The sequence below is a fragment of the Eucyclogobius newberryi genome, unplaced genomic scaffold (assembly GCF_026437365.1).
Source record: "Eucyclogobius newberryi isolate DKJ021-1_F unplaced genomic scaffold, fEucNew1.0.hap1 SCAF_12, whole genome shotgun sequence".
Classification (NCBI taxonomy): domain Eukaryota; kingdom Metazoa; phylum Chordata; class Actinopteri; order Gobiiformes; family Gobiidae; genus Eucyclogobius; species Eucyclogobius newberryi.
The window spans coordinates 18,686,258-18,699,954 of record NW_027315746.1 but is presented as its reverse complement, the minus strand read 5'-3'; the positions used below and the strand labels follow the sequence as shown (position 1 = coordinate 18,699,954).

At 40.7% G+C, this 13,697-nt stretch overlaps 2 protein-coding genes across 4 annotated transcripts; both read left to right on the top strand.

The window, feature by feature from the left end:
• Nucleotides 1-183: 183 nt before the first annotated feature.
• Nucleotides 184-9,607, top strand: ddr2b (discoidin domain receptor tyrosine kinase 2b). Its single transcript, XM_072441186.1, is given in 19 exon segments — nucleotides 184-600; nucleotides 1,303-1,397; nucleotides 2,764-2,866; nucleotides 3,590-3,827; nucleotides 3,965-4,112; nucleotides 4,424-4,529; nucleotides 4,605-4,788; nucleotides 5,366-5,606; nucleotides 5,851-5,913; nucleotides 6,208-6,344; nucleotides 6,406-6,543; nucleotides 6,545-6,632; nucleotides 7,548-7,606; nucleotides 7,608-7,757; nucleotides 8,061-8,188; nucleotides 8,279-8,467; nucleotides 8,541-8,775; nucleotides 9,070-9,219; nucleotides 9,300-9,607. Coding segments are annotated over 19 exon segments (2,589 nt in total). The 5' UTR covers nucleotides 184-598; the 3' UTR covers nucleotides 9,435-9,607.
• A 1,350-nt stretch (nucleotides 9,608-10,957) lies between these two features.
• On the top strand, nucleotides 10,958-12,974 carry LOC140356318 (3-keto-steroid reductase/17-beta-hydroxysteroid dehydrogenase 7-like). 3 transcript variants are annotated; one of them, XM_072441184.1, is made up of 9 exons: nucleotides 10,958-11,088; nucleotides 11,378-11,581; nucleotides 11,651-11,743; nucleotides 11,812-11,926; nucleotides 12,004-12,198; nucleotides 12,265-12,369; nucleotides 12,570-12,626; nucleotides 12,715-12,813; nucleotides 12,881-12,974. In XM_072441184.1, the coding sequence occupies exons 1-9, from the start codon at nucleotides 11,054-11,056 to the stop codon at nucleotides 12,959-12,961; spliced, it is 984 nt and encodes a 327-aa protein (XP_072297285.1). In that variant the 5' UTR covers nucleotides 10,958-11,053; the 3' UTR covers nucleotides 12,962-12,974. The 3 variants fall into 3 exon arrangements, 2 of the variants coding, with proteins under 2 accessions (XP_072297285.1, XP_072297286.1); XR_011926067.1 differs by lacking the exon at nucleotides 12,881-12,974 and having other exon boundaries at nucleotides 10,959-11,088; nucleotides 12,265-12,365; nucleotides 12,715-12,799; XM_072441185.1 differs by lacking the exons at nucleotides 12,715-12,813; nucleotides 12,881-12,974 and having other exon boundaries at nucleotides 12,265-12,430; nucleotides 12,527-12,630.
• Nucleotides 12,975-13,697: the final 723 nt, after the last annotated feature.

Genomic DNA, 13,697 nt, shown 5'->3' with positions numbered 1-13,697 from the left:
TCTTTTCTCATTTCTGACCATAGGTTTTTGTGAGTCATCGTCAGCAGTTTACATGAAGGCTATGTCAGTTATACTGTAAATGAATAGCACTATTTTTTATATTGCACTATTATTACTATTGTTTCTTTTGTGCTAATTACTTTTATGTTCATCCAGGAAAATGTATGTACAGTGTATGGTAAACTAAAATGTCTCTGCCAATGCAATGTTGTTTGTATTAGGTTTTCCATGGATCACAGTGGCTGAGTTGGCACTAATAACTGGTTACGTCTCGCAGTAAAACCGAGCTTGTGTTTTTGTCAGTAGCTGTCGGCCATGGAGCACTGTCTCCTCTCTGGGTCGTGTAATTGGAACCATTTGTGGATCAGGTGGAATTCTGGGATTTTGGCCTCAAAATCTCCAAGCATGTTATTTTCTCTCTGTGAGAAATACTGTTACATCAGCCTTCCTCCCGCTCGCTCTGCCTGTCTTTTCCATTTGCACTGAAGTCTCTCAGAGTGGGAGGTCAGCACTTAGCCCCGATGAAAGCGTCAAACTGAAGCAAATGTGGAATAATCCCTTAAAACAGATGGATTCATAACCAAAGAAGGAATTCAAAATGTAAGTTTAATCTTCTCTTAACGTAGATTAGATTGCCTTTTTGTGTACGTCTTCAGACAAATCGCATTGCATTTCTAGATAAAGTGTATTTATGAGGCCTGCATTTCAGCTTCAGATGAATATACATTTTGATTTGATTACTTTTTTTAGTCTTAGTTGACTTTGTATTGAAAAGTTCTTTTCACAAAACCATAATAACTAATATGATTATTTCTCAGGCATCGGGTATTTGTGTATCAACTTTGTCCAACTTTGTCTCAAAATGGAGAAATAAACAGATCTTTACTACTGCTACTTTGCCAGTCACAAAAACAAATTTGGAAATGCAATAGATTTTAACAGAAAATATCACGATAAACAAAAATATTTAACTAAACGACTTAACCCTAAACCCTAAAAAAGAAAAAAACTTGCGTAAAACACATAATAATGAAGACTTCTCTGTCACATTTTGATACAAAGCTGACTGTATGTGGCGTGTGCATGTCAAAAGTGACATGGTTCTTACGAGGGACATAAATTGCTGGTATACTGCAGCCACTGTGGACTGGTCCAGCTCTCGCCCCAAGTACAACAAGGACTTTGTGTGGACATACCTGGGGTCGTTGGGTTGTTCACCTCTCAGCCAACTGACAACACACAACACACAACTTCATGCAACTTTATAATCCTTTTCATTTCTGATCTGTCTAACACATTTAGGAGCAAGAATAAAAAAGTCATGGAGATGCAGTGGATATATCAAGTCATTGTCACCATAATGATGTCTGGCACTGTAAAATCCCAAGTTAACCCAGGTAAGTGTTGCTTTACTACTACTTCTTCATTTATGATTTTGTTATTGTATTATGTATTATGTATACATGTATATATTAAATCTATATTATAAGGGACACAAGGACATCTGTCTTTTTTAACTATGCTTACCAGTAGTTTGGACAGATATACAGCTCCTCACTTCCTGTAACTACATCTTTGGTTGGAAAGTCACCACATAACGACATGGCGATGCTTGTGGGGATATTTTATTATATGAATTGATTACAACAAATCTGAACATAGGCATACTTCAAGATTTTAAGTTCAGCAAATGATTAGAAAACATATTTATAGCACAGTCAAAGTCATGCAAGACATTTTTGTATGAGATTACTTCTAATGACAAATTTGTATGTCTAAAAAAGTCACCAAATCTTCCTTTTGCCATCAATTAAGGTTACATTATTTGCCTTTGCATGTGGGTGAAGCAGTTTTCATTGGGTGGGCTATGTGTGTATGAGCATGTGGTTTATCCTTGGCCAGGCAGTAAATATACAAAGAACAGGAAACCCATTCACGAGATCCAGGTATTTAGGGGGAAAAGTTAGAAAATTTGTAGGCGTAGTTACAGGTATGACACATTTTCTCTCCCTCCAACAGAGATACACACTTCCACTATTTAGAGAGTCTGGAGGGAGATTGTTTATGTGGCATTACAGGAACAAAACAAAGACGCCACAAGATTACCAAGTGGAGACAGTTAGAATAAATCATTTCTATGGCAGATGTTGTAAGCCCCCAAACTACTGCTGCTACTTTAAGTCTAGTCACGATTCCAAATTTTGAATTGTGATATAGTGCTGCATGAAAGAATAAACTAAAATATTGAAATATCGCGTTATAACATAGCCACAATTGCGCTTAATAATTCCACTAAACCCTTTTGTGCACATCATTGTAAAAAAGAGCAGAAATAAGTTAAACACTTTAAGGTTAACACGTTCTATACATGTAAATAATCAGACCCTGTGATATGCTACAAAAATATAGAAAATGTCCTTGTTTGTGCAAAGAAAAGGTACACATACTAAATCTGATCAAATCATTTTCCTTTTGCAGATAAACAGATACTTGTGTTTCAGATCCTCACGTGTCTTTTGGCGAACTAATTTTAAAAGAAATGTAATTTGAAAGGCAGCTTCTATGAGACCACTCCCCTCTGGTACTGCTATGACTGGCACCTACACAGTGATGCCTCTGTTCAGCTGTGGAGGCCTCACAACTCTAACTACAGGAAGGAACTTGGGGCTAGAGAGGGGCGAGCGCTGAACTACCCATGATTGAAATGTGTACGTTTAGAGAGGGGGGTTAAAATGTGTATTATTTTTTTTATTTTTTTTTTAGAAGTGTGCCGTTATCCCCTTGGTATGACCGGTGGACAGATCCAGGATGAGGACATTTCTGCGTCAAGTCAGTGGTCTGAGTCAACAGCCGCGAGGTTTGGAAGGTGTGTCTGCAGATGTCCATTACAATTAAATGATTACAGAAATGTAGAGTTATTGTCTCTAAGCTGTACTGACTGCATTTATAAACACAAATAAAGAGAGATGGTAATTAAACCAGGAAGAATTACGCCACCTAAGGCCTGGTCCTAGTTTGATCTTGATTTAGTCCCCTGGTCTTGTTCTAGTCCTGGCTTAATCCTGTTATAGACCAGGTTTATTTACAGGTTCAGTTCAAATGTTGTTGATTATGTATATATAATACAAAATGAAAACCAAATAAAAACAAGACAAGACAGAGAGCGAAAATCCTAAAAGAAAATGAGTTGTCTGTAGAAAGTCAGTCTGGCATATGTCCCCTTTTGTAGTCGTCCCATTCGTCCCAAAGTCCGGCAAATTTGTCCGTATTCAAATTTGGTTGAAAAGTTAGTCTTTCCATTTTTTAAAGTTATTTCAGTCCAGTCCTTGACAGTCGGTTCCGTCCTTGTCATCCATTTCCTTGTTGTTGCCTTTTTTGATGCAGCCATAAGTACATTCCACAGGTATCCATCTATCGTTTCCATTGTTGGAGATACATTGTTTTAAAGTCAAATGGAATGTGAATGAAATGGAATTTCCTTAGTTTAATCACAGTTTTGATAGTGGTGTGTGTGCAAATGTGAATGCATCCGATATTTATCTAGGTTTTAGTTCTTCTAACGGGTCATTTCTGTCTTACTCTGCTCCAGGCTGGACTTGGAGAACGGTGATGGGGACGGCGCCTGGTGCCCTGACATCATATCTGAACCGGATGGGCAAAAGCAGTACCTCCAGGTGGACCTCCGCTCACTCCACTTCATCACTCTGGTGGGCACCCAAGGGCGGCATGCAGATGGGATGGGCAACGAGTTCGCCCAAAGATACTGGATCAGTTACAGCCGTGATGGGACCGGCTGGGTGGACTGGAATGACAGAAAGGGAAGACAAGTGAGCGCTATTATTACGGTTTTACTGATGTTAGGGGTTTAAAACTTCAACAACGTGAAGTTCAACAACTATCTAAGGTTGAATTTTATTCTTGATACATTAACTGTGAATCATGAACACTTCTTTTCTGTTGTCAGGTAATTGAGGGGAACAAGAATGCATATGATGTTGTGCTCAAGGATCTAGAGCCTCCTATTATCGCCCGTTATGTGCGCTTCATGCCTGTGACGGACCACTCCATGATTGCGTGTATGAGGGTGGAGCTCTACGGATGTGAATGGCTTGGTCAGTGGTCCTTTCTTCAGGCAATCAAGCTTTTAATAGGCATAATTCTTCTACACACACAGACCTTCATAGCTGACTTAGAATAATCAGAAAAATATAGGCCAGTATGTAAATAAAATAGTTCTGAAATATATTATGAATGAAGTTAATGGTCAGAGCACACACAGTATGACCTGGAACGAGCAGCACATGTATATATGCTTTCCATGAAAAACTTCAACATAAAATACATGCATTTTTCTACAATGTTTTATTTTAAAGCACCTGCTGGAATTTGCATTGATTAAACATCACTATTTTGTGTACATTAGATGGCCTGATATCATACAGCCTTCCAGATGGACACCAGATGTTTTACAGAGGCACGGACGTCTACTTTAACGACTCTGTGTATGACGGAGCATCAGCAGCCGAAAGGTCTCCCATAACCATCAAGATAATGACATAAACCCACCTGGAATATAATTATTTCTGACCCATTTTATGATGCAGGATGACAAAGGGCCTCGGTCAGCTCACAGATGGGACATGGGGTTTGGATGATTTTCTTCACAGTCACATCTACGGAATGTGGCCAGGCTACGACTATGTGGGCTGGAACAACAAGAGCTTCCCCAAAGGCTACATTGAGATGATCTTTGATTTTGACCACATACGAAACTTCACCTCTATAAAGGTAAAAGAAAACATGGGTTATATGAGTACTCAATGAAGGTAGTGCAATCTGATCAAACAGACCACTGTCGGGACTCTGGAGACATGTCAGGAAAGTCAAGGGTAGATATTTTCTGAGCCTAGGGCCCGGGTTTACAGGGGTGTAAAAAGATGCATTCCAACCTAATTTAAAAGTGTTTGCTCTCATTTGTGGTGTGTAAAATAATAACACACCCTTCGAAACTCTGAGACACCCCCATTCAGTTCTCTCCATGTGTTTTAAACACATTCCGTCCAACTCTGGTGGTGAACTATGCTCCTGTAGCTATAGATGCCCTGAGGCTGAGGGAAATATGGCTGCCAACAACCTCTGACCAATCACAGTCACACATACATACACATTCACATTGGCAAGAAGATGGGTGGAGTGTCTTGCCCAAAGACACTGGCTTCAGCTGGATTCGAAAGACAACTGCTCAGACATCCGCTCCGCCACTTGAGCCACTGTCACCCAAAATAAAAAGGGAAAAGTAACATTATGATTATGAATTGATTATTTAATACTTATGTATATTTGTACCTGTACTTCTCTTCCTCAGGTGCACTGCAATAATATGTTCACTCGAGGAGTGCGAACGTTCAGACAGGCCACCTGTTTCTTCCGCTCTGGGTCAGAGTGGGAGTCAGACCCAGTGTCCTTCAGACCGGCAGTGGACCGGGTCAGTCAAAGGGCCCGCTTTGTCTCGTTCCCTCTGGGGGACCGCACTGCCAGCACCATCAAGTGTCGCTTCCACTTCGCAGACCTCTGGATGCTGTTCAGTGAGGTGGCTTTCCAATCAGGTACACTGAGACAATGATCAAGATGAAGCAAGATACAAGCTGGGATCCACAGGACCTAACAACATTATTTATTGGTTAGTTTAGGTTAGAATAATATGAGGAAAGGACAAAGGGTACATGTTTTTAGTTGATTTATAGTATTACTGGCTCCAAACCCACGTCAGAGAGGGCACATTCCAAAATCTAAAATCTACCAATATGCTCTTTGGCTTCCTCTTTGATTTTGGCTTTGTTTCGACTGCAGGATCTGCTGTGTACAATACATCCATGTCAGCGCGCAAACACGGACATCCGACAAACATACCAGGTACCGAACTTTTCTACAAAGTATATTTATGTATTAGGTTTATCACATAATTACGGTACAAAATATAGACAAATATCTCTTTGCCTGTAGAGATACTAATTGTAACACTTTCTTGGGTGAGTCTCTGACTTCTGAAATTGAACAGTGCCATCTTCTGGATGTTCGTGAAATTCAAATGGAAATATTGAAAATGATATGGTTCTATGTAATAAATTTAATATTCAAATGTAATGAATGATTGATGTATCTTACATAATTATGAACCACTACTGGTATAATCTGTATGTTTTACAGGGGATGATCCCACACATAAGATAGATGACAGCAACACTCGAATCCTGATTGGATGTTTGGTTGCTATCATTGCTATCCTGATGACCATCATTGTCATTATTCTGTGGCGTCAGGTGTGGCAAAAGATGCTTGAAAAGGTACCAAGCTATCATATTGAATCTTATATTCAGACCAAAGCCTAAATTTTCCTTTCTGTAGGCATCTCGTCGATTGCTTGATGATGAACTGACGGCTCGTCTTGCTTTCCAAACAGAGAGCTTCTCCTTTCACCACTCGTCTCTGTCCAGTGAAGGCGGCTCCACCTTCAACTCCATCTATGAGAGGATCTTTCCCTCCTGCGCCCGACTACCAAGAGCCTTCACGATTTGTCCGAAAACTCACAGAATTTGCAGATTCCATAGAAAACCTTGATAATGAGACAACAGGTGCTCTCTCTCTCTCTCTCTCTCTTCTCTCTCTCTTCTCTCTCTCTCTCTCTCTCTCTCCTCTCTCGCTCTCTCTCTTCTCTCTCTCTCTCTCGCCTCTCTCTCTCTCTCTTCTCTCTCTCTCTCTCTCTCTTCTCTCTCCTCTCTCGCTCTCTCTCTCTCTCTCTCTCGCTCTCTCTCTCTCTTCTCTCTCTCTCTCGCTCTCTCTCTCTCTCTTCTCTCTCTCTCTCTCTCTCTCTCTCTCTCTCTCCTCGCTCTCTTCTCTCTCTCTCTCGCTCTCTCTCTCTCTTCTCTCTCTCTCTCGCTCTCTCTCTCTCTCTCTCTCTCTCTCTTCTCTCTCTCTCTCTCTCTCTCTCTCGCTCTCTCTCTTCTCTCCTCTCTCTCGCTCTCTCTCTCTCTCTTCTCTCTCTCTCTCTCTCTCTCTCTTCTCTCTCTCTCTCTCTCTCTCTCGCATCTCTCTCTCTCTTCTCTCTCTCTCTCGCTCTCTCTCTCTCTCTCGCTCTCTCTCTCTCTTCTCTCTCTCTCTCGCTCTCTCTCTCTCTCTCTCTCGCTCTCTCTCTCTTCTCTCTCTCTCTCGCTCTCTCTCTCTCTCTCGCTCTCTCTCTCTCTTCTCTCTCTCTCTCGCTCTCTCTCTCTCTCTCGCTCTCTCTCTCTCTTCTCTCTCTCTCTCTCGCTCTCTCTCTCTCTCTCTCTCGCTCTCTCTCTCTCTTCTCTCTCTCTCTCGCTCTCTCTCTCTCTCTCGCTCTCTCTCTCTCTTCTCTCTCGCTCTCTCGCTCTCTCTCTTCTCTCTCTCTCTCTTGCTCTCTCTCTCTCTTCTCTCTCTCATCTTCTCTCTCTCTCTCATATTCATTTTTTTTGTACTAATAGTGTGTTTGGTGAAGGTTTTGCTGCTTTAAAATTGCATTTTGATTACAGGGCCCAGCTCTTGTAGTAAAGTGCAAGCAGCTGCCGGTCCAGACCCGCCCCACTACGCAAGAGGCGGACATCATCAGTCTGCAGGAGTGCTCAGACAAGTGCTCCATCACAGCTGTCAACCTGTTTACTGCCACAGACTCTTCCATGACAGAGTTCCCCCGACACAAGCTCACATTCAAGGAAAAGCTTGGAGAGGGACAGTTTGGAGAAGTACATTAAAATTTGGCTATCTGAATAATATAAATAGTAATTTGGTCTATACTATTTTCTCTTAATCCTTTTAATTTGCTTGTAAATATAGATAATCTACAATACTTTGTGCTAAAAAAAAAATTTATGTTGACCCAATTTAATTTTTTTATGTTATGTTAAAAGGAAAAATGTGATCTGATATGGTTTTAAAAAGAAAGAACATTCTATTTGCTTTCTTATTATATCTATTGTGTAAAAATCAAACTAAACAAAGATTGAAAGTGCTGAGAAGTGCCTGATAGACTGGGCTTTTTAACACAGGTGCACTTGTGTGAAGCTGAGGACATGCAGGACTTTCTAGATGCAGACTTGTCTATAGCGGAAAAAGCAGAATCTCCTTTACTTGTTGCTGTTAAAACTCTACGAGAAGATGCCAATAAAAATGCAAGGTGAGCATTAAATCTTATTGTTTCAATAAGGAAGTTCCTGGTGTCTCTAGCGCACTGAATAATGTTTTTGGTCTCCTCTGTGTGGAACAGGAATGATTTTTTGAAAGAAATACGCATCATGTCCCGTCTTAGAGACCCAAACATTGTGCGTCTGCTGGCAGTGTGTGTGGACACTGACCCTCTCTGCATGATCACTGAGTACATGGAGAATGGAGACCTTAACCAGTTCCTTCACAAGCTGTCTCTCAGTGATGAGGAAGAGGGAAAGACTACAGTCAAGTAACCTCACTCATCTCATTGTTTAAAATGCTGTGTTTTGCCTTAGAGGATGACATTGTGTATTTCCTTTTAGCTATAATAAACTCATGGACATGGCAGTACAGGTATCATCTGGGATGAAGTACTTGTCCTCACTAAACTTTGTTCACCGCGACTTGGCCACACGCAACTGCCTGGTTGGTAAAAACTATACCATTAAAATAGCAGATTTTGGTATGAGCCGCAACCTGTATCGTGGAGATTACTACAGGATCCAGGGGAGAGCTGTCCTGCCCATTCGCTGGATGTCCTGGGAGAGCATTCTCCTGGTAAGTGACAGCACTGCATTGTCCTGCATTATTGAAAGTGTTTTACATATCTTGTCCTTATTGTCCTTTCACATGATGTCCTCAACATGAGCCGGAGGGTTCCTGAAATCAGTCGTTTTTCACTCAAACTCAAAACTGTTGTTTTGTCTATTTACTATCCTTTCAGACCATTTAAAAACATCAGGCTGTGTGTTGCTAATGTGTAAATTGTGTTATACATACAGCGTGATGTCGCTGCAAATGATCAATTAATCTTGTTAAGTTTGCCTTTTTGAAAGTGATCTTCTTCTTCAGGGAAAGTTCACCATGGCCAGTGATGTGTGGGCTTTTGGAGTGACTCTTTGGGAAATTTTGACTTTGTGTAAGGCACAGCCTTACTCACATCTTTCTGACGAGCAAGTCATTGAAAATACAGGAGAGTTTTTCAGAGACAAAGGAAAACAGGTCAGCATTTTGCTGCTTGTTATTTTACCCAATGTGTATTGTAACTATGATGTGTTACAATTCACATTTGCCCTTAACAGGTTTACCTCCCAAGACCCGTTTGTTGTCCTGACTCGGTCTACAATGAACTCATGTTGAGCTGCTGGAGGAGGAACGCCAAACAGAGGCCAAGCTTTCAAGAGATACACCTGTGTTTGATGGAAAGCTTGATATAGAAGATAAATAGATAGACCTTTATTGTTCCCACAGGTTCATTTGTTTTCACAGACACTGTCAATACTTAAAATGCAGACATTAAACAAAAGTGGACAACATACAATAGGATCTGTTCAAGATGTTAGACAATACAAACAATATCTGAGGGTGAAGTATATAAATAAAACAATGCATTGCCATATTAAGAATATTAAGAAAGTGTATTTATTGGTTCGTAGGTTTATTTATAGTTTGAAGCTCTTTTGTAAATATGTTTAATGTGTAAAATATTTATCCTAGTGCAGGTTATTCATAGCGAATTATTACAATTTTGTGACTGCACAACGAACATGCATGTAAATAACTTAAATATAAATAATAAAATAAGTATTATCTTTATATGTTGCTTGATTTTTGTTTATGTTAATTTACTTTAAAGCAACACTGTAACTTTCTGGAGGTGGCAGGTCCCCTGTGTTCTCAACAGAGACAGACACATAATGTCAGGGCTATTCAACATCATTTTCCCGAGGGACAGATTTTTCGGAGGGCCAAGGCCTCTGGGCCAGAGGTGCACATCACGCCACAATTGTGACTTCTGGGTCGCGCAAAATATCTCCAATAACCGATAGATTTGCTTTTTGTGAGGAATATTAAACACAATGCTTTACCAGCATTGCTTTGCAAAATTACCCATCCAGAACTGAACTAGATTTAAACTAGGACTAGACTCGAACAAACCAAGTTTGAACCAGGACTAACCCAGAATCAAAACAGGTCTAAAACAGAATTAAAGAAGGACCATCCCAAGACTAGGCCATGTCTAAACTAGTACTAACCCAGAATTAAACCAGAAAATATTCTTCTTATTATTATGATTTGATATTTTGAAAGATGGTTTGCTGGCAGGATTTAATTGATTGGAGGGCGGCCTGATACACGGAGAATGTGCGTTCCATTCTATGGGGCAAAGGTTGTGAGGCAGGCCCCCACCCCGGCTGTGTTTAAATCTAGTTAACGGCTGTTTTGTGTAGCCGCGCCTATGACTGAAATACTTTTACCATGTTTTTAATATTTGAAATACCACATTAATTTGTTCTTATGTTTTTATTTATTTATTTTGACATACACTGTTTTATATTCTTATGAACTGCATTGTGTTTTTATTTTATCTTTTTAATGTGTCTTAACATTGTAAAGCACTTTGAATTGCTCTTTGTACGAATTGTGCTCTATAAATACATTTGATAAACTGAATAGCACTGTGTTATGCCATACTATGGAATATTACTTGGAGCAAAGGAACCAAGTAAGTTTGTGGGATGCAAGGCTGCTTGCAGCAAGGACACGTGTTGGCTTTTCAGTGCAACATTCCAAATGAAAAACGTGCTTTCATTGTAGTATTTTTGGTGAAAAAGTTGAGTACTGGGGCTTTAATTTGCCTGGTGGTTGTAGTCAAAGATGATTGGCTATCTGTTGAATGACGCGTGTGTTACGCACGGTCACGCCACGCCTGCTCAAATGGAGATGTCCTGTTGAAATCGGACGATGGGTTGTACACATAAAATAATCAATCCATGGTTGTACAGCCTTTACCCCAGTTTAAGTTAAACAGATTGTTAAACTTTCTGTGTTCAAGATGGAGCGGGTTATAATTGTTACCGGTGCAAACAGGTAAGTCTAACCATGCACGAGTCTCTTAGTAATAACCTGTTTTTAAGCGCGTACTTAATAGTTGGTATTGGTTTGTGTGGCAAGAGGAGCAATTTCTGTAAAAGTTGTCAAACGCAGTCCAGTGGAAGACAGTCCCAGGTGGGGAAGCAGAACTGCAGGACTGGATTATCAGGTTGCCTCTGGAGGATTTTGCCATAACTAGTCCCGTCCTAACCCTTTGCTCCGCACTGCCTCTCACCACCGGGCAAACATGTAGTCAGTACTGTATGTGCCTGTGATTCCTTCACAGTGGCATTGGGCTGGCGCTGTGTGAAAGGTTGCTGACGGAGGACAGTGGACTTCGGCTGTGTTTGGCCTGTAGGAACGTGCAGCGCGCTGAGGCGGCCCGCTCTGCCCTCCTCACCTCTCAGCCCAGTGCCCGCGTGGACCTGCTGCAGCTGGATGTAGGCTCTGTGAAGTCTGTGCTCAATGCTGCCCAGGAGGTCAAAGCAAGGTCAAGAGTTTACAAAACTTACAACATTCATGTAGTTGTACACTTTTAAAGCTGTTCTACTATCTACAGGTACAGCAGAGTTGACTGTTTGTACTTGAATGCTGGAATTATGCCCAATCCACAAGTGGACTTTAAGGCACTTTTCAAAGGGCTGTTTTCCAGGTATGTTATGTTTCTTTTCCAAAGCAAAAAATCTTCTGTGTGACAAACTTCCTTTTGTCTTTCTTTAGGAATGTCATTCATATGTTTGCAACAGCTGAGGGTCTCCTAACTCAGCAGGACCGGGTTAATGCAGATGGGCTGCAAGAGGTTTTTGCCACTAACCTTTTTGGTCATTTTATCCTGGTAAGCTACAGTATTATGCATATTGAAAACACACACTCAGGTTAAACTTTGATCTGTTTTACATGTATGGATTGTAGATTAGGGAGCTGGAACCGCTGCTGTGCCAGTCTGATCACACATCCAGCATCATTTGGACATCTTCAAGTAACGCTCGGCGAGCTACTTTCAGTTTGGAGGACATCCAGCACAAAGACGGAAAAGAGCCCTATAGCTCGTCTAAGTTTGCATCCGACCTGCTCAGTTTGGCTCTGAATCAGCACATGAACAGTCAGGTATGTGGTCATTGGTCTTACTTATTTACTGTTTATCACTTCTCATTGTTGAAATTATTTTGGCAGGGGCTCTATTCGTCTGTTGTATGCCCTGGTATGGTGATGACTAATCTGACTTATGGCATCTTGCCTCATTTCTTTTGGGTTCTAATCATGCCAATAATGTGGTTGGTATGTTTGTTTTATTTTTAAGGTCAATATTAGTGTCTATTTGGTTTTCACACTTGTTATAGTTGTAAATATCAAATCAAATCAAATCAAATCAAATCAATTTATTTTTGTAAGGCCCAAAATCACAACAACAGTTGCCTCTGAGGGCCACAGGGAGAAATGAAATATATTACTATGCTTCCTTTGCTTGTCCTTGACAGATAAGGCTATTCACCAATACATTCACTATAACGCCATATAATGGAGCTGAAGCACTGGTAAGATTCATATTACGTTTGTATTTTTTTTTTATTTTTTTTATTCACTGCATTTAAAAATGTGTTACAAAATTATGTTTTTCGGTAGCACTGGTTGTTCCTTCAAAAGCCTCAGGGTCTAGATCCAAGGTCAAAGTATCACAGTTTGACCTCAGGCTTTGGAAAAAACTACACACAGCCTCGAAAAGTAAGTGATGCTCTGATGCCCTTGAATGTGTAACAAACAATGTATTTTACTCTTACTTTACTTTTAGATGGATGTTGATGACTTAATGTCAGAGGATCTTTATTTGAAGCTTATTCAACTTGAAAAAGAAGTTAAAAGAAAACTGTGAAATCATCACTGAAGCCAAGAGCAAATTTTAAATTAAATTATTTTTAATTTTTAATGAGCAAAGGTCCGCAAAAAGGTCCTTCAACTCAGGCATAGTGGTGTCACTAAAACCCATAAATAAGAGTGCCTTGAGGATATTTGTGTGGAGATTTATAATAAAAATAAATTAAAACATTGTTTCATTTCATTCCTTGTCAAAACAGTTTTTATTTTTTTAATCATTTGCATAATTATTATATCAAGGTTAATTTATTGCATAAGTTAATAACGGAAAATAGTAATAATGTTAGTGATTACACTTTCACATGATTTAATGATTGTGTGAGCCAGTGGCGCTCACGTCCCATCTGATGAAGACACTGTAGCGGCTGGTCCTGGACCACCTCCGCTCCACCGTGAGCTCAGCCATGGATCTGTTGCAGTTTGTATACAGGCCTGGCATCAGAGTGGAGGACGCCGTCATCTCCCTGCTGCACCGCTCTCTCTCTCTCACTTGGAGAAGCCTGGCAGCTCTGTGAGGATTCAATACGGCTGGTGTGGACTATGATCCTGGACTACCTCACAAACCGACCCGAGTTTGTAAGAGCCTGGGAATGTGTGTCTGACACTCGGACCTGCAGTGTGGGGGCGCCCCAGGGCACTGTCCTCACACCTTTTCTCTTCACCCTCTACACTGCAGACCTCAGACACGACACAGACAGCTGTGTCCTGCAGAAGTTCTCTGATGACTCTGCCAT

What these genes read in the sequence shown, in the direction of transcription:
- LOC140356318 (XM_072441184.1), top strand. Translation starts at nt 11,054, where the DNA reads ATGGAGCGGGTTATAATTGTTACCGGTGCAAACAG. An exon ending in ATTGTTACCGGTGCAAACAG is followed by an intron (nt 11,089 to 11,377) that starts GTAAGTCTAACC and finishes ATTCCTTCACAG; the next exon opens with TGGCATTGGGCTGGCGCTGT. An exon ending in TTCAAAGGGCTGTTTTCCAG is followed by an intron (nt 11,744 to 11,811) that starts GTATGTTATGTT and finishes GTCTTTCTTTAG; the next exon opens with GAATGTCATTCATATGTTTG.